General features: G+C 45.1%; 1 protein-coding gene across 1 annotated transcript in view; it reads left to right on the top strand.

Annotated features, from left to right (window-relative positions):
* Positions 1-15,806, top strand: part of Slc24a3 (solute carrier family 24 member 3) — a 485,462-nt gene extending 469,656 nt beyond the window's left edge. The window contains exons 16-17 of the mRNA XM_048348728.1: positions 12,233-12,298; positions 13,839-15,806. Of these exons, the coding sequence (XP_048204685.1) occupies positions 12,233-12,298; positions 13,839-13,988 (216 nt within the window). The 3' untranslated portion in view covers positions 13,989-15,806. The remainder of the gene's footprint in view (positions 1-12,232; positions 12,299-13,838) is intronic.
* Positions 15,807-16,038: the final 232 nt, after the last annotated feature.

Raw genomic sequence — 16,038 nt, 5'->3', positions numbered from 1 at the left:
GGAAGGTGGGAGGGACTCGCTGTTACATTGTTCCAGGGCTGGGGGGAAGGGCAGCGTCTCGCTCTTGGCGCCCTTCCCCCACCAAGGCCAAAACTGAGTCCCCAACATGGGTTAATTTTTCAGTAATCACAACTTGAAACTCTTAGAATCTGTTGTCTTTTTTGTTAAAATTGTACATTCCATAACCTGATAAGATTGCCCAAAATAGTGTAATTTTCACTATTTGGAAATCTTCAACCTGAGTCAGGACTAGAAGGTAAATTGAGCAGTATAGTAACAGGCCAACTAGTGCACTGAACAATGGGAGAAGAGGCAAAAAAAATTTTAAAAAAATCCTTTTGGAGTATTATTTATCCTCCTAGTAGTTAGCTCTTTGCTTGAGACAACTGTCAATGAAAAAAAAGAATCTCTAAGAATAGATCACCTCAAGTCTTGTCTAAAAATCCCCAAGAAAAAATCAGCTCAAGTGTTATCTAAAAGATCCCCAGCTACCGTGTTATTCTTCACATGCTCCTTCTCCATGTCCCCATTGCCCCATTACTTAAGAGTATTGGGCAGTGTCACTGTCATACCTAGGAGCTCTTTTTTTAGAACAACTCCAAGAAGTGCCATTCACTAGGGTGTTGTCAAACATCCACGTTGCCTCTCCAGGTCCTGTGGAAATAGTTTGGAGATTGGCTTTGGTAGTAGCATTCTGCTTTCGTGTCAATTTCTGTGGTATAAATACTTTCATCCTGGCCAGTTCCAATCCACTGCAGGTGTGTTAGAAAAAGCTACACACAATTGCTTCTAGATTTTGTTTGAAATGGCTCCAACTCCCTGTGGGAGACAATAGAGTTTTTTTTTTTTTTTCAGAAAAGAGAAAGCTTGTTTTAGTCAATGGAGTCAGACTCCAGGAACTGGCAACTGAACTTGATGAAGCTTGCCAGAAAAGATGAACAAGAAAGACAGGGAGACATCAAGATCTGATTTGGTTCACTGGTCCACTCCACACAGGCCCTCCATTTGGTTCTCACAGCACAAGATGGGGGTGGGGGTTCAATCCTTGTTCTCAGTACAGTGATTCCAGCCCATGTCATTCTGGAAGTGTTCCATTTGGTGAGATAGGCTTCTTGGAGGAGAAGGAGATATTGGTTGGCTTCAGAAGAACCTTGGAAAAGGCCTGAAATGTTTCTTGGGCTCCACAGACTCAGTTTCTTCCAGTTCTCCTGTTTCTCATTTGTTTGTTTTGTTGGCATTTGGTTCCTGTTTGTTAGTTTTTTGATGACTACTTCTCAACCTCTTGGTAGACTCCTTCCTTCCTTCCTTCCTTCCATCCTTCCTTCCTTCCTTCCATCCTTCCTTCCTTCCTTCCTTCCTTCCTTTCTTCCTTCCTTCCTATCCTTTCCTTTCCTCTCCTCTCTCTCTCTTTCTTCCTTCCTTTCCTTTTGTGTGTGTGTGTGTGTGTGTGTGTGTGTGTGTGTGTGTGTGTGTACGTACAAATCCTGGGGCTTAAACTCAGGGCCTGGGCACTATCCCTGAGTTTTTACACTAGAGGGTAGCTCTCTACCACTTGAGTCACAGCTTCACTTCTGGCTTTTTGGTGCTTAATTGGAGATAAGAATCTCACAGTCATTCCTACAAGGGCTGGCTTTGAACCAGGATTCTCAGATCTGTTAGGATTATAGGAATGAATCACCAGGACCCAGCTAGATGTTTTTTGTTTTTTTAATTTCCTGGCCAACATCAATGTCCCGACCTGCAGGACATCAACAGGGGAGACCACCTACGAGAGAGAATGAAGGGAAAGGGAGACGCAAAGAGGACAGCAAGACAAATGGGAGTCTGTTCAAGCTGCCAATTTATTTTGATTTTTCACACACTTATATACTCTTAAAGCAGGAGGGGGCAATCTTGGAGCAGGAGGGGGCAGTTCTTCAGCACCTGTAGGAAGTTGGCTTGGGATAGCAGGACGTTGGCAGGGTGAAAAGGTTACTGGTCATGCTATAGGGGAGAGTTGCTAAGTGACCTGACCACAAAATGTTCCTATACACTGGGTCCTACCTGGGTTGCTAAGAGACTTGACTGTAGGACGTTCTGGTAGGTTTATTCTCAAGAATTATCTATTATTATTGCTCTATGAACTGGGCCATCTAGTGCAACCAAGGTGGTGCTGACTCAATGGTTGGTTTCTTAGCATGTTTTCTATGGTGGCTTCCAGCCAGAGGCTCAATAGCATGTTTTCTATGGTGGCTTCCAGCCAGAGGCTCAAGTCAGGGTCTCGGTCCCTGACACATCAAGAAGTGGTTCTAACTTCATGATGAGCAGAAACAGTTCCCTGCCTCCTGAGTTCAGATTTGACTGTGGGATAGACTTGGTTGAATAGAAAAATGAGTGGGCCTGATACAAAAACAGAACTATACAAGAACAGATACAAGAACAGAACTTGAACTATGTGTGCAGAGTTAGGTGTGGTCTCTGGTGCCCTTGCCTTTCATTATGAGATGAAACACTGGAACTAGACCTGGCTGAAGCTTGGAGCCAAGACAGATTCAGCCAGACACATATAAACCCACAGATGCATGAGTGAGAAATGATTCTAATGGAGTTTGGGGACTTTTGTTACACAGCATTATGGTGGGGACAGCTAACTGATAAAACCACCGAAATCCTAATCCTAATTATTTCCTTCTCATGCAAAATGCCTCCTGGCTAGTCTTGCTGCCATCCACATGGTCTGGGCTCCAACCTTTTCTCCATGAATTTCTCAGAATCTTCTTTCTGAAAGGCCACATGATTGCATCTCGTTGTCTCCAACAGCTTTCATTCTTTCCATTACCATGATTTCCAGTGCCCTTTACCATGTGACCCCCACACACCCCCTGATTTCCATTTCATTTTTTACCACTCATACCTGTGCTCTCCCACTTCCCAACTCCCTCACATATCTCCCTACCCCTTGCCACAGGAACTGCCCCTGGGTGGAGGGTTGGTACCTTCATTCAGTGAATCAAGCCTTGGTAACTAACTCTGTAAGCTATTCCTTAGGCCTGAGAAAAAATTTTCTCATTCATATCCCTACTTGCTTTCTCTGATCACCTGGGCTCATCAAGTAACAGCTAGTTTCTCACTAACCTCCCAGCTCTCCAGCCACTGCCCTATACCCTACACCTCCTGCACCACTAGCCTTCAGGTGAGCATACACCCTGCTTTGGTGGGAATTGCTGGCATGCTCAGCTTCTTCCACAAGCTGTCACTCTAGGTGCAAAGGACTATGCCTTGCTTATTACCACAGCATCCTAGCACATAGTAGGTGTTCAGTTAATGCTTGACCTAAGGAAGAATGAACTAGTCACCAAGTGTAGGGTGAAAACATTTCTACTTGCCACTTGTTTTTTTATTTTTTACCTCTGTGCACCCTTGGAGTGAAGTGAACTCCTGCTTAGAAACAGAAATAAAAAATTACAGCTACTCTTCTCTTGTTCCCTCTCAGATTTATGTTACATTTCTAAGCTCTAACTCAGAAATAATGAGTTTTGCCCTGGCTCCCTGTAGCCAGCCCAGTGACTTTCGTAGTTCTGTTCAACCTCATTGTACAGATGTTCATCACCATAATTGGACAAGAAGTGCTCATTTTCCAAACTTGGACTTTTTAGAATTTTTTTCTTATTTAGGGCACTTAGGTAACTAGCTGGCTTCTGAGCAAGCCGCTGAGTGTAAGAAATGTCAAAATCTGTAAAACTATATTCGTTCTTCCCTGCCAAGTGCTTGAACCTAATACCAGGCTCAAAACAGCTGTCTGGATGATAATTATCCCATAATTATGACTTGGAAATCCCATCTGGACAAGATGGAAAAATGGCTTCAGAATTGTCAGCAGGTCCCTTTGCAAGGTTGGGAGAGGCCATTAAACCCACACAAGCTGCTTGCTTCCCATGTCAGAGATGCAGAAACATGTCCTAGGGTTACTGCAGGCTACATGGAATGAGCCCGAGTGTCCTCCAGGAAATGAAGCCAGTCTCTGGGGATGGGCAGAGGGTAGAGATGAGGGCAGAGCAGCAAATGCTTGTAGCAAGTAAGCCCGGAGTTTGCTTTGCCATGAACCTGACTTATTTATTTTCCCAAATGACTGCTTCATCTCAACACAAAGCTACAGGGTGATGCCTCCCCCACCCCCATCTCCCATGAGGCTGGGCCTGGGGAATTGGCCACGTAATGGCATGTAAAAGACATGGAGAGACCTAAACTCCATTCCACCGGGACCTGGAAGGAACCATTCCTCAAGCCTTGACCCTTGGAGTTCAGACACTGTGTTAGCAAAATTAGGTGGCATTTGTGGGAAGGAAGGATGGCTACAGATCGGGGGGTGGGGATGCTCACCTGATAAATCTCACTATGTGACAGTTTAGGTGTCTCCAGGAACTATCAACTCTAGGACAAAAATTTAGGTGAGGAGATCAGTCAGAAGAGACGGGAAACTCAAGTAGGAAAATGGAGAAGATAAGTTAAGAGGCAGCCCACAGCAGGTATATTAGCAGATCTGTTACCACCATGGAAACTGGAGCTGAATCTCCCAGATTGCAGGAGGCCGTGTGCAGCCCCTGTCTCACAAGGATCCCTCAGAAGGAACAGAGGCATTTGTACCTGATCATGACTGTCATTAGCACCTGGAATCAATTGCTGTGTGTGTCCACAGTTTAGGAAAGAGCTCTCAGTCATAGGGGCAGGTACAAGAAGTTGGGAGGCAGCTGTGGCAGCCACCTAAATAGTCACATCTGGAGCTGGAGGGATTTGGGTGTGGTACAGTGGGTTGCCTGTGTCCCCTAGCATTTTATAAATCCTATGCTAATGGTATTTGGAAGTGGAGCTTTGGGAGGTGATCAGAATTCCATGAGGACATGAGGGTGGGGCCCTGGGATGGCATTAATGGCTTTAGAAGAAGAAGAGAGGCATAAACTGGCCCCCTTGCTCTGTCTCTCCATAAGATGCCCTCCTCACCATGCCATGATGCAGCACCAGGCTCCAACCACATGCCAAGCAGATGTTGTCACAATGATCCTGGGCTTCCCAGTCTCCAAAAACCTTCCATTCTGTATAAATTACCTGGCCTCAGGTATTTTGTTATAACCACAGAAAGTGGACTAAACGTGTCCCATCATGGCTTCTGTAGTCCTTACAAATCCATTCAGGACTGTTACAAAAATGGCAGGCAGGAAAAGCCCAGACTGTTAGGTATAAAGGAAGATCCTGCCCTGCCCCCCAACCTGCCCTGCCCCCCAACCTGCCCCACCACCACCAGGGGACCCTCAGGGTTCTATAAAGTGCCTGTAATTTAGAGTCAAAGCAGACAACTTTTCTCCAGCCTTGTAGCTTTGACTAAAAGTGTGTTAGCTTAAGTTGCCTCATCTTCTGAGGGAGAGAACAAAACCAACACATTACCTGTGAAGTGGCACTGAGACACTGTGTGCGTGAGAGCACTGGGAAAGGAGGGGAGCGAGGGGTGATCGCTGTCATTAATTTGCCTCTTGTGGATGCACTTGTTCACTTTCCCATCTCCATTAATCTTAGGGACAGAGATTCCTACTCAGTGATACCATCCAATGAAAAGTCAGTTCAGTAACACCCATTTGGAAACTAGACCAAACAAGTGTTCACACTATCCAAACCACAAAATATAGCGCAACAGGCTCCATGTGTTTCAAATTATCAATAAATGTGCAAAAAATCCAAGGGCTTATTTTGTTTTTCTAAAAGAGTTCTTGGATTGGGTGGAGCGGACCTAAAATCATAGAGGGATTTAAAAAGTGTTGCATTGGGGAAAATCAAAATCCTTTAGGCAGAGGTATTAGGTCCCCAAATACAGTGGAGTTTAGGGAACTGTTCTGTGAGCAGCAGGAATTCGTGAAATTCGATGTGAGTGCTGTGCGCATGCGTGCATGATAGGTCACATTCCTGTTAACTTTGGAAGCAGCCATCCCTGTTTCCTCCACAGCAGCTGCCAAGAAGGATTTGGAAAGTGAAAGGGCATATTTCTTTTTCTTTTTTTCCTTCACAGTATCTCCTTTACTTTAATTTTTAATTACATTTTTTATTATTTTGAAGTAATTGTACAAAGGAGTCACCATTCAATGCATATTTGTGAAGGCAAGAAATAAAAACAACATTAAATATCAGATGGGATGATCTGAGATGTGTCTCACACTTGCTCCCAGATCAGCCTTGCCATGAACTTGTTCTGTATTTGCTCTTGCTCTGCCTGGCATCTGTGGAGCAGGGAGAAGGAAAGGGATTTAGCGCAACACTGTGCAGACACAGAACTCGAAAGCTCTTTTCCAAGGTAATACAGAAGTGAGAAGGGTCTGGTGCTATTTTGTCTAGTTTGCAGGCCCCAAAGAACTAGTGCTGCTGCCTTGAAGGACAGTTACTATGTGTTTACTGAGATGGTGGTTATATGCATTTGTCAAAATCATCCAAAGCCAGCTGCCAGTGGCTCATACCTGTAATCCTAGCTACTCAGGAAACTGAGATCTGACGATCAAGCTTAGAAGCCAGCCCGAGCAGGAAATTCTGTGAGACTCTTACTTTCAATTAACCACCAAAATGCCAGAAGTGGAGGTATGACTCAAGTGGTAGAGTGCCAACCTTGAGTGCAAAAAGTAAGGGACAATGCCCAGGCCCTGAGTTAAAGCCCCAGTACTGACCACCACTCCCAGGAAAAAAAAAATATCCAGTAGTAAATACACTTACGATCTATGTGTTTATTGTAGTGTTATGCATCACACACACGATGCCCTCTTAGAAAAGCTAGCTTAGAACTATCCCTTTCTCTGATCTATCTCTCCACTGACGTCTCCACACTTGGCCTGTGCGGCTCAGCTATTCTACCACCCAGCAGGCATGCCCATACATACATTTGGCGTCACTAGCAGATGTTCATTTAAGTCTACTGAGAATATGGAATGAGGAAACACTCACACCCCAGCATCCCTCAGGACATTTGTACCAGCTGAGGAGGTGAGAGTGAGCCCCACGCACAAACAGGATGTCTGAATCAGATGAACAAGATCAATACCAGCCCTTCTATTTGAGACAAGGACCCATGTAGGCTTCCTTTCATTTTTTAATTAGAGAAGAGTTTTTTTAATTAGAGAAGAGTAACTCAAAATTGGAAGCAGCAGATATCCTTCAACAACAGGGTGGAAACTATGACATATTTAGAACATTACTGTATAAAAATAATGGGTATATTGAAATGGTAACCATTAAAGAGTTTTTAAATTTTTATAAATTTAAAAATTATGCTGAATAAAAGAAGAGTAGCTAGGCATAGTGGTCCATTCTCATAATCCTAGCGACTTGGGAGGCAGAGACAGAATGATGGAGGGCTTGAAGCCAGCCCAGGCAAAGTTAGTGAGACCCTATCTCACAAAAAAAAACTATGGAAGCTGGGCAAACTTGGCTAGCTACTCAGAAGGCTGAGATCTAGAGGATCAATCATAGCTCTAGGCTAGCCTACTTCCCCCCCCCCCCAAAAAAATGGTTCTCTAGGCTCTATCTCTAAGATAATGGGGGGAGGGGGGAAGCAAAGCTAGACAAATGGCTTAGAGCATTAGCCTGACCAGTGAAGTCCAGAGTATAAACCACACTACTACTACAAAGAAAAAGAAAAGAAAGGGGGAGAAGGGGGACACTAGGACTATTTAGTAGAGTGCTTGCCTAACATGTGCAAGGCCTTAGGTTCGTTTCCTAATAAAGAAAAGAAAAACGCTAGTGTAAAAAGAGTACACCCAAGGGATGGACATGGTAATGTTGGTATACCTGTAATCACAGTTCACTGGGAGGTGTAGAGATTGTGAGGACTGAGTCTGAGGCCAACCTCAGACTAATGAATAACATTAGCAAGATCCATCTTAACCAACAAGCCAGGCATGGTGGCATGCATCTGTGCTCCCAGCTACAAGGGGTTGGTTCAAAGCACGAATACTCAAGACCTTGTCCAAATAATAACTAAAGTAATAATAAAAAAAAAAAAAGGCGAGGGATGAAGGGAGACTGTGGCCGAATGCTTCCCTCATAGTCATAGGTACAAGGTCAAGCATTAGAGGTGTGAGGCTATAGGAAAACATGCCTGGAGGGCTGGGGGAGGTGGACCCAGGAAGCTAGCCCCACAGGCAGGGATAATGGTGCTCACTTACTGAGAATGCAAGACACTCCAGGCCTGCATAAGAGCTTTCATGTGGATTAATTCTGTGAATTCTCGTAGATATCCACAATGTAGGACTGTCTTAGCCACATTTTGCATTTCTTATAACTGACATTTAAGGAACTTAGATGATGGTTCAGCAAGTGAATGTCCAATCAGATATGGCAAAACTTCCAGATTGAATCGAAAATCTGTGCCCTTAAGCAGGGTTGGCAGACTTTTTCTATAAAAGGCCAGAGAACAAGCATTTCAAGCTTTGTGAGTCAGTCTCTCTCAATACTACTAAGCTGTAATGTAGAATTAAAAGAGCAAAAAGCTGGGTGCTGGTGGCTCCTAGCTACTCAGGAGGCAAAGATCTAAGGAACATGATTTAAAGCTAGCCCCAGCAGGAAAGTCTGTGAGACTCTTATCTCCAGTTAACTATCAGAAAACTGGAAGTGATGCCCTGGCTCAATGTGGTAGAGCACTAGCCTTGAGCAAAAAAGAACTCAGCAACAGTACCCAGGCCTTGAGCTCAAGTAGGGCCTGGGGTGGGGGGTGGGGGGGGGGGGGGGGAATTGATTTTTAAATGGATGAGCTGAATTTTAGTAAAACTTTATTTACAAAAAAGAGAGAGAGAGGGGGGACAAAAACAAAGCAAAGGGCCAAGTTTGGTTCAAGCATTATAGTCCATTGACCCTTGTCTCAACTACTACCCATCGTCTGAGGTTAGAAGAGCCTGAGTCAGGCTAAAAGCACTGAGAGAATCTAATTCCTGACTTCCACATTAATATGGAAAGGTAGGGTAAGGCATCAAGAAGTAAGTACAGGCTGTTAAAACTCAGGTCTCTGATTTAATAATAAAAAGATGTAAAAATATTCCCCAGGCTACCCCCAAAAAGACTGCAGAGAGAAGATGTGAGAAAGCGGAAAACATCCAAAGCCTCCACAAAAGATTCAATCCTCTTTCATCTTTGGAGCCAGATTTAGAATTTCATCAGCATAGTTCTTTGAATCACTGTATGTGACTGTAAGAAGAGTAAAGTTCAAATGCTTTGATTTAACATGATTTATTTTGAAAATGATTAGCCAGGGGGAATTTTCCTGTTTGAATCTTTTCTTTTTTGTGTGTGTCATGGGCTTGAACTCAGGGCCTGGGTGCTGTCCCTGAGCTCTTTTGCTCAAGGATAGCACTCTGTCACTTTGAGCCAACACCACTTCCAGTTTCCTGGTGGTTTATTAGACATAAGAGTCTCATGGACTTTGCTGCCTGGGCTGGCTTTGAACCGTGATCTTGAGTAGCTAGGATTGCAGGAGTAATCCACAGGTGCCTGGCTAGGATCTTTATTCTTACTGACCTCTGGTTTCTTTTTGTTTGTTTGTGTTTTTTGTTTTTGTTTGTTTGTTTGTTTTTGGCCAGTCCTGGAGCTTGGACTCAGGGCCTGAGCATTGTCCCTGGCTTCTTTTTGCTCAAGGCTAGCACTCTGCCACTTGAGCCACAGCACCACTTCTGACCGTTTTCTATATATATGGTGCAGGGGAATCGAACTTTATGTATACGAGGCAAGCACTCTTGCCACTAGGCCATATTCCCAGCCCTACCTCTGGTGTCTTAAGGGTAAAAAATCATTTGCCTCGATTCTTGTTGCTGACAAGGATTCAGCCCCAGGGCTCAGAGCCTAAGCAGGGCTTTCAAAAAGATGAAAATTGAGAGCTCAAAGGATTTGAGAGTTTATTCACAGTTTCTGAGTATTTCTTTGCCACCCAAGGATTGTGCAACTGAGGACAGCTCAGACTTCTTCCTACTGCTTATGGACCACCATGATGCTCTGGGAACCCACCTCCCCTCCAACACTAGCCAGGGTATAAGTGGGACAGTTGTAGAATCCATGTGAATTGTATATTTGAAAGAGGGAAGCATTATTGTGTTTGCTATGTAGCCCAGGCTAGCCTGAAAATCATGGTCTTCCTCTCCTGCGTCATCTTCTAAGTGCTAAGATTATAGGCCTGTATCACCATGGTGGTCAAGAGAAAGAATCTTTCAGGGCCAATCTCTTCAAACCAACCCTGGTTGATAAAAGGAAGAGGAATCTGGCCTCGGCCAACTTAGGAGTCTACAAAAAGCTAAGCTTCCGTGGAAGTAGATGTGTGTGTGGCTCAAGTGGTTCAGCGCCAGCCATGGGCCAAAAAAACAAAACAAAACAGGGAAAAGTGCAAGGCCCTGAGTTCAAAACCTAATACCAGCCCTAAAAGAAGTAAAAGAAGTTACCCGACCATTCAAATTAGACAGGGCCAATCCTCTGCTTGACCACACTGAATTAACAAGATCAACCCATTGCTTGTGTGTCCTGGAGCTGTGCCTGGGTTCCTTCTTCATTCTTAGGAAATTGGTTGGCGGTTGGGAGCCAAGCCCTGCTCTGATTTAGCAGATGATAGATTCTCAGAGATTTTGAATTTCAGAAGAGAGCCCGGCTCACTCGGTCTGCAACAGAACGCTGCTGGATGAGAGATGTAGGATGTTCCAAGTCCTCACAGAAAGGATTGGCTGTTTAGCACATTCAATAAAAAATGAACCTGACACACCCACCTGTGGAGACACAGCCTGGCTCCCACGCCCCACCACGGTGGACTGTGGAAATGAAGGCATGATGTGCCTTGAACCTTGCCGAGGGCCCAAAGGACTCTTGCATAGTAAACAGCAGATGAGTCAGCTTTGTCCTCCTTGACCAGAAACACACAGAGGAACTCTCCCCGAATCCATGTATATTGTTGGAGTGGGGGGGGAGGGAGGGACCACTACTACTGATGAAGTCCTATACCCAGAACCCTGGGAGAAGAAGAAAAGTGAGATTAAGTTTTTTACTTCTCCTAAATAGGTAGTTTGAAACTTTGCTGAGCATCAGAACTGCCCTGAGGCTGCTACCCACCCTCAGACCTCTGGGGCTGACTCAGCTGACTCAGCTGGGCCAGGTGGACCAAGGGCCAGGGCCAGCCCAGCTAACAAGTTCCCTGGGGAGACCTGGCTCCACCCCTTTGGGAACTGCTGCTCTCAGGAATCCCTTGTATGCCAGAGGCCTGTCTCAGGATTTCAGCCACAGGCAGAAATAGTATCCTCTCTACACTATGGGGAAAAAAAAAATCTCTAGGATCTTTGTTGACCAAAGCTGACCCCTTAATCCATCTACTTGCTCTGCCCAATATTGTAGCCACTAATCACATGTGGCTCTTCATATACAAATTTAATTTATTTAAAGATAAGCAAATATTGGACTTTGTGATCCTTTACTCAACTGCCACATGAGTACTGTATTTGACAACTCAGAGAATACATTTCATCACTGCAGGAAGATCTTCCAGAACTCTGAAAATTGGAGCTGGGTGCATGGCTTCGGTGGTAAAGCACCTGCCTAGCCAGTTTGAGGCTCTCTGTTCAAATCTCAAGACTACAAACAATTATAAAAAAGGAAAATAAATAAAACTCTAAAAATTATATCTCTCCTCTCTTCAGAACTTTCACATTAACCTCATTGCATTACTGTAAAGCACCAAATTTCCCAAATTATTTTACCAATATCAGAAATGACATTTCAACTCATCCCTCTTCTGTTCTAACTCACAAGCCCACCTCATTCACCTCTTCTATCAACTTATGGAAGTACACATTTTTATGCAAAAGAAAAAATGTAGTCATAGCTTCCATCACCAGACTAGTAAAATTCACCCTAAAAATAATAAAATAAAAGTAATATGAGTCTGAGAAAGCTCCTGATCTCAGGATCAGGTTAACAGAAACATTTTATGGACAGCAAGAATCTCGCAATGCATGCCAAGAATTTGATTGGCATTGAGTGCTCCAGCTGATGCAACCTTGTGGAAGTTTGAGTCGAGAGTGGACAAGGACCAGCTCAGGTTCCTAGGAAAGCACAAATCCCAAGGACAGGATACAGCTGCTGCAGCTGGCAGTCTGCCTTTCCATCCTAGAGGAGACAGTTAGAACCATGGCTACAGCCATTTGTTTGAGTGCCCCGTGCTAAGCAGATAGGTCTAACTCTGGTTAATCCCTCTTTACAGATTCGGCTGAACAGCAGGGGGCTGATCTACTCCGTGGGCTTGCTACTGGCTTCTGTCTTTGTCACGGTAGGTTGGCAGCTTTCCTTTCATTCTTGAGCTCACATGTCCAGAGATGAGCTTGAGCTCCTGGGAGATGGGGAAAGACCTGTAGATGTCACATCTGAGCTAGCAGTTGCTTCTGAAAGAGGATCTTAACACCTACTGCATCTCTCCTCCCTCACCCCCTTTCTGAAAGGAGCCAGCCCTCTGCTACAAAGCCCCTAGAATGTTTAATAAGCCAAAAATGTTTATCGATGACAAAGAAGAGGGTCAAGGTTTTGGCTCAGTGGTAGAGAACTTGACTAGCATGCATGAAACCCTGGTTTGAATTTCAAAAACAAAAAAAGGCAAAGAGAACTTCCCACATTTATGCATGCTAGCCATTGTAGGGTAGATTCCAATGAACTGATTATTCCAGGTTAAAAAACACATTCCTGAATCTGTGGATTTGATCAATCTTCAGAGACAAAGAATATATGTTGTACCATTCCAGTCACTGTTTGGGCCAGTGCTTCCATTTGTGTGATTTAATATTCTCTACCTTACCTACATGTTTGGTGGAAACAAATTCATACCAATGCCTGGATCAGCTCACATGAGTTATCAGTTGATGTACAAGTGTGCAACCGAATGTCAGCTGATCTATTTTTAACCTACATGTACCGAGGAGTGGGAATTCAGAAGCGCTCACAGAAAGCAAGAAAAATAATCTTGGATGCCAGACACCAGTAGTGAGAAGACTTAGGACTCCACACTGAGTGTTTTTAGGGAGGAAGAGAAGACAATGGTTTAGAAGCAGCCACGAGGGCAAGAAAGACAACTTCTTCACCTGCAGGTCCAGGATTGGAAGAGAGGTTCATGCATAATAGAAGAACCATTAGGCCAGGCCACCACCAGAGAGCAATGCAGTCTGAGTCCTCCTGGAAGAGCCAGGACCTGTTAGGGTAGATGCAGGAAGCTTCAAAAACAGGCTGAACTAATACAAGAGAGCTACAGGGTTGGAGTCCAGGGAGAGTCCCGACCCTCTCTCTGGTGGTCTTGTCAGTTTTCTTTATAAAGTACTTTGCCACCACCTGTGTGTTCTGGTTTCCTATCCTTTTGATGTTCCTGCCTTTCACTATATGAGATGGTGTGTATGTGTGTGTGTGCACGTGCACGTGTGTATGTGTGTACTTGTGTACATGCACACATACATGCACACATGTGTGCATGTGTGCATGCTAACACACTTGCTAGTCCTGATGCTTGAACTCAAGGCTTGAGCACTGTCCCCTAGCGCTTTTCACTCAGGGTTGGCACTCTACCACTTGAGCCACATCTGTACTTGAGGTTTTTACTGGTTCATTTAGAGATAAGCGTCTCGCGTCCTTTTTTTTTTTTTACCAGGCTGATCTTGAACTACAGTCCTGAGATCTCAGCCTCCTGACTAGCTATGCTTGCAGGAATGAGCCACTGACACCCAGCTAAGATGCAGGCTGAGAGACAGCACCCTGTCCAAGGTTGGCCACTCGCAGCCCTTCCTGAACCCCTCCTCCTGGTGGCCTCTGACCCATTCTGTGTGTTGCAGGTGTTTGGCGTTCACCTGAACAAATGGCAACTGGACAAGAAGCTGGGGTGTGGGTGCCTCTTCCTGTACGGCGTGTTCCTGTGCTTCTCCATCATGACAGAGTTCAATGTGTTCACCTTTGTGAACTTGCCCATGTGCGGAGACCACTGATCTGCCCAGCCATCGACAGAGGCCCAGGTCCTTCTTTTCTGTGCAATACGAGACCCAGCCGCACCCCGAGTCACATGGGCCCCCAGGGCCGCGGCGTCCGTCTCTCCCGTGCTGTCCACAGGCCTCCGCTCATATCCTGGTGGCCCAGGCTCTCCCTGTCACCTCCCTCACGCCCCACCTCCTCAGTCCTACCTCCTGCCCAGCCCTGGCCCCCTGCCCGCCGACCCCTCATTACCTGGTCCTTGTGAAGACATCCAGCATCCACGTGAATTTTCAAGCTCCACTTTGGAACTGTGACTGAGATTTTAGAACAAAACTGGCTGCTAACTGGCCCAAGCCAGGCACAATTTACTACAATCCCTCCTCCTTTTTTAAGTTATTTGATGGAAGACTGCCCTAATTTATGACCCGAGACTGCTGAAGAAATAGACAAGAGGGTCCATTGATGAGAGAGCATTTAGGATTGTTTTGTTTGGAGGTGATTCCTAGCTTACTGGGTTTAAAGGGTTGTTTCATTTGGGGGGGGGGGGTCCCCCTTTTATTCCTTTTCTTCCAGGGATCAGGATTTCCCTTGTGTCTTCATTCCCTGGGCTGTGGCTTAGTTGGTGATCTGCAGGTTATACTGCGAGGCTCCTGGTGGGGACCCCAGGTGGATTGGAGAATGCATGGATTTCGCACTTACTTCACCGGGCAAGGCCACTAGGAACAAATGCATGACATTTCTTTTTTTTGCCCAAGGGTACCTCCACTTCACCAATGTCCTGCAGGCATTACCTGGGTAGGACAGGGGAGACACAAGGTGTCAACGAAGAAAACTCACTTCCCACATGTTCACTTTGACCATCTCTTCCTCACGAGGTTCTTTCTAGTTTTTCAAGCAATAGTTCTAGCCTGCCGGCAGCCTTTGACACAAAGGCCCTGGTTCACTGTCCATCCGCGAGGCGCCAGGCAGCCAATGACAGGAGCTTCCCCGGCCTGTGAGTCCTTGAGATATGTACTTGTTGCTTGGCATGTGGGGTGACAGGGAGCGACTTAGGGGCCACTACTAACTTCCAGGCAGGAGTTATAGACACTGGTTTCTTGGAAAATGGAGAGAAGCGCATTTTGCACACAGATGTCGTCAATGAAGTCCCAATTTGTCACTTGGTATTGAGTACACTGGACCCTGACGGCTGGCTCTTGGGCAAACAACCATCCTTCCTCGTCGGTCGTGCAGATGCCATCCCCAAGCTGGCCGGGCCCCTTCCTTCCCCACCCAGAGGGATGGCCAGGGAAGGAGAAGGCAGAAAACAAACACCTTGGAAACCACAGAATGTGTTAATAACCACGGACTTGCTCAAGGGCATAAGTTATTGTGAATGTTCTGCCAATCACTGCTCAGCAGCCCTGCTAGATTTTTGTATGATGCTGACTTATTATGCAGATTAATTCCACCGAGTTGAGACCTACCCATGCTTGTTACACTTGTATTTATTGAAACTGTGGATTCTTGCCCGCCCGTGCTGTCCCTCGTATTTCCTTTAAGCACTGATCACTTATCATTCATTTGGTATGGTTTTTCCAGTCCCTTGTACACATTCTGGTATGAATTGTAAAAAAAAATTATAATAATAACCTGCTACAAATTGGTCGAATGTTTCTGTCTAGAGTGCAAACCGAGGGCAGCATAAGCCCAGGGTGCACCTGGCCTAGGACCAGGAGAGGAAATCACCAATTTGGGCTCTCAGAGCTGAGACACATATTGATTCTGTTGCACATTTTGCACTGGGTTATGGCGATTTTTTTCTTGGATGGATAGTGTAAAATAAACTTCTCTGTTCTGTATCCTTTCCTTGGGCAACATGTCTTACTTTCTCTTGTGGAATGTTTTGTTTTATAGCCAGGAGAATGCACAGGAGGTAGAATGATTGTGGGATGATTGCGGTCACTGTGGCCAGTTACTTACATTTCTACTGTTTCTGGATAGACTTACCTAAAAAAATTGGTGTATGTCTGTATCTGTTTGTGTACATATATATGTATGTATATAATAGCTAACATATATATGCAG

Source organism: Perognathus longimembris, chromosome 6 (assembly GCF_023159225.1).
Source record: "Perognathus longimembris pacificus isolate PPM17 chromosome 6, ASM2315922v1, whole genome shotgun sequence".
NCBI classification, from domain to species: Eukaryota; Metazoa; Chordata; class Mammalia; order Rodentia; family Heteromyidae; genus Perognathus; species Perognathus longimembris.
Note: the sequence above shows the minus strand (reverse complement) of the source record. Positions and strands in the feature narration are given on the sequence as shown.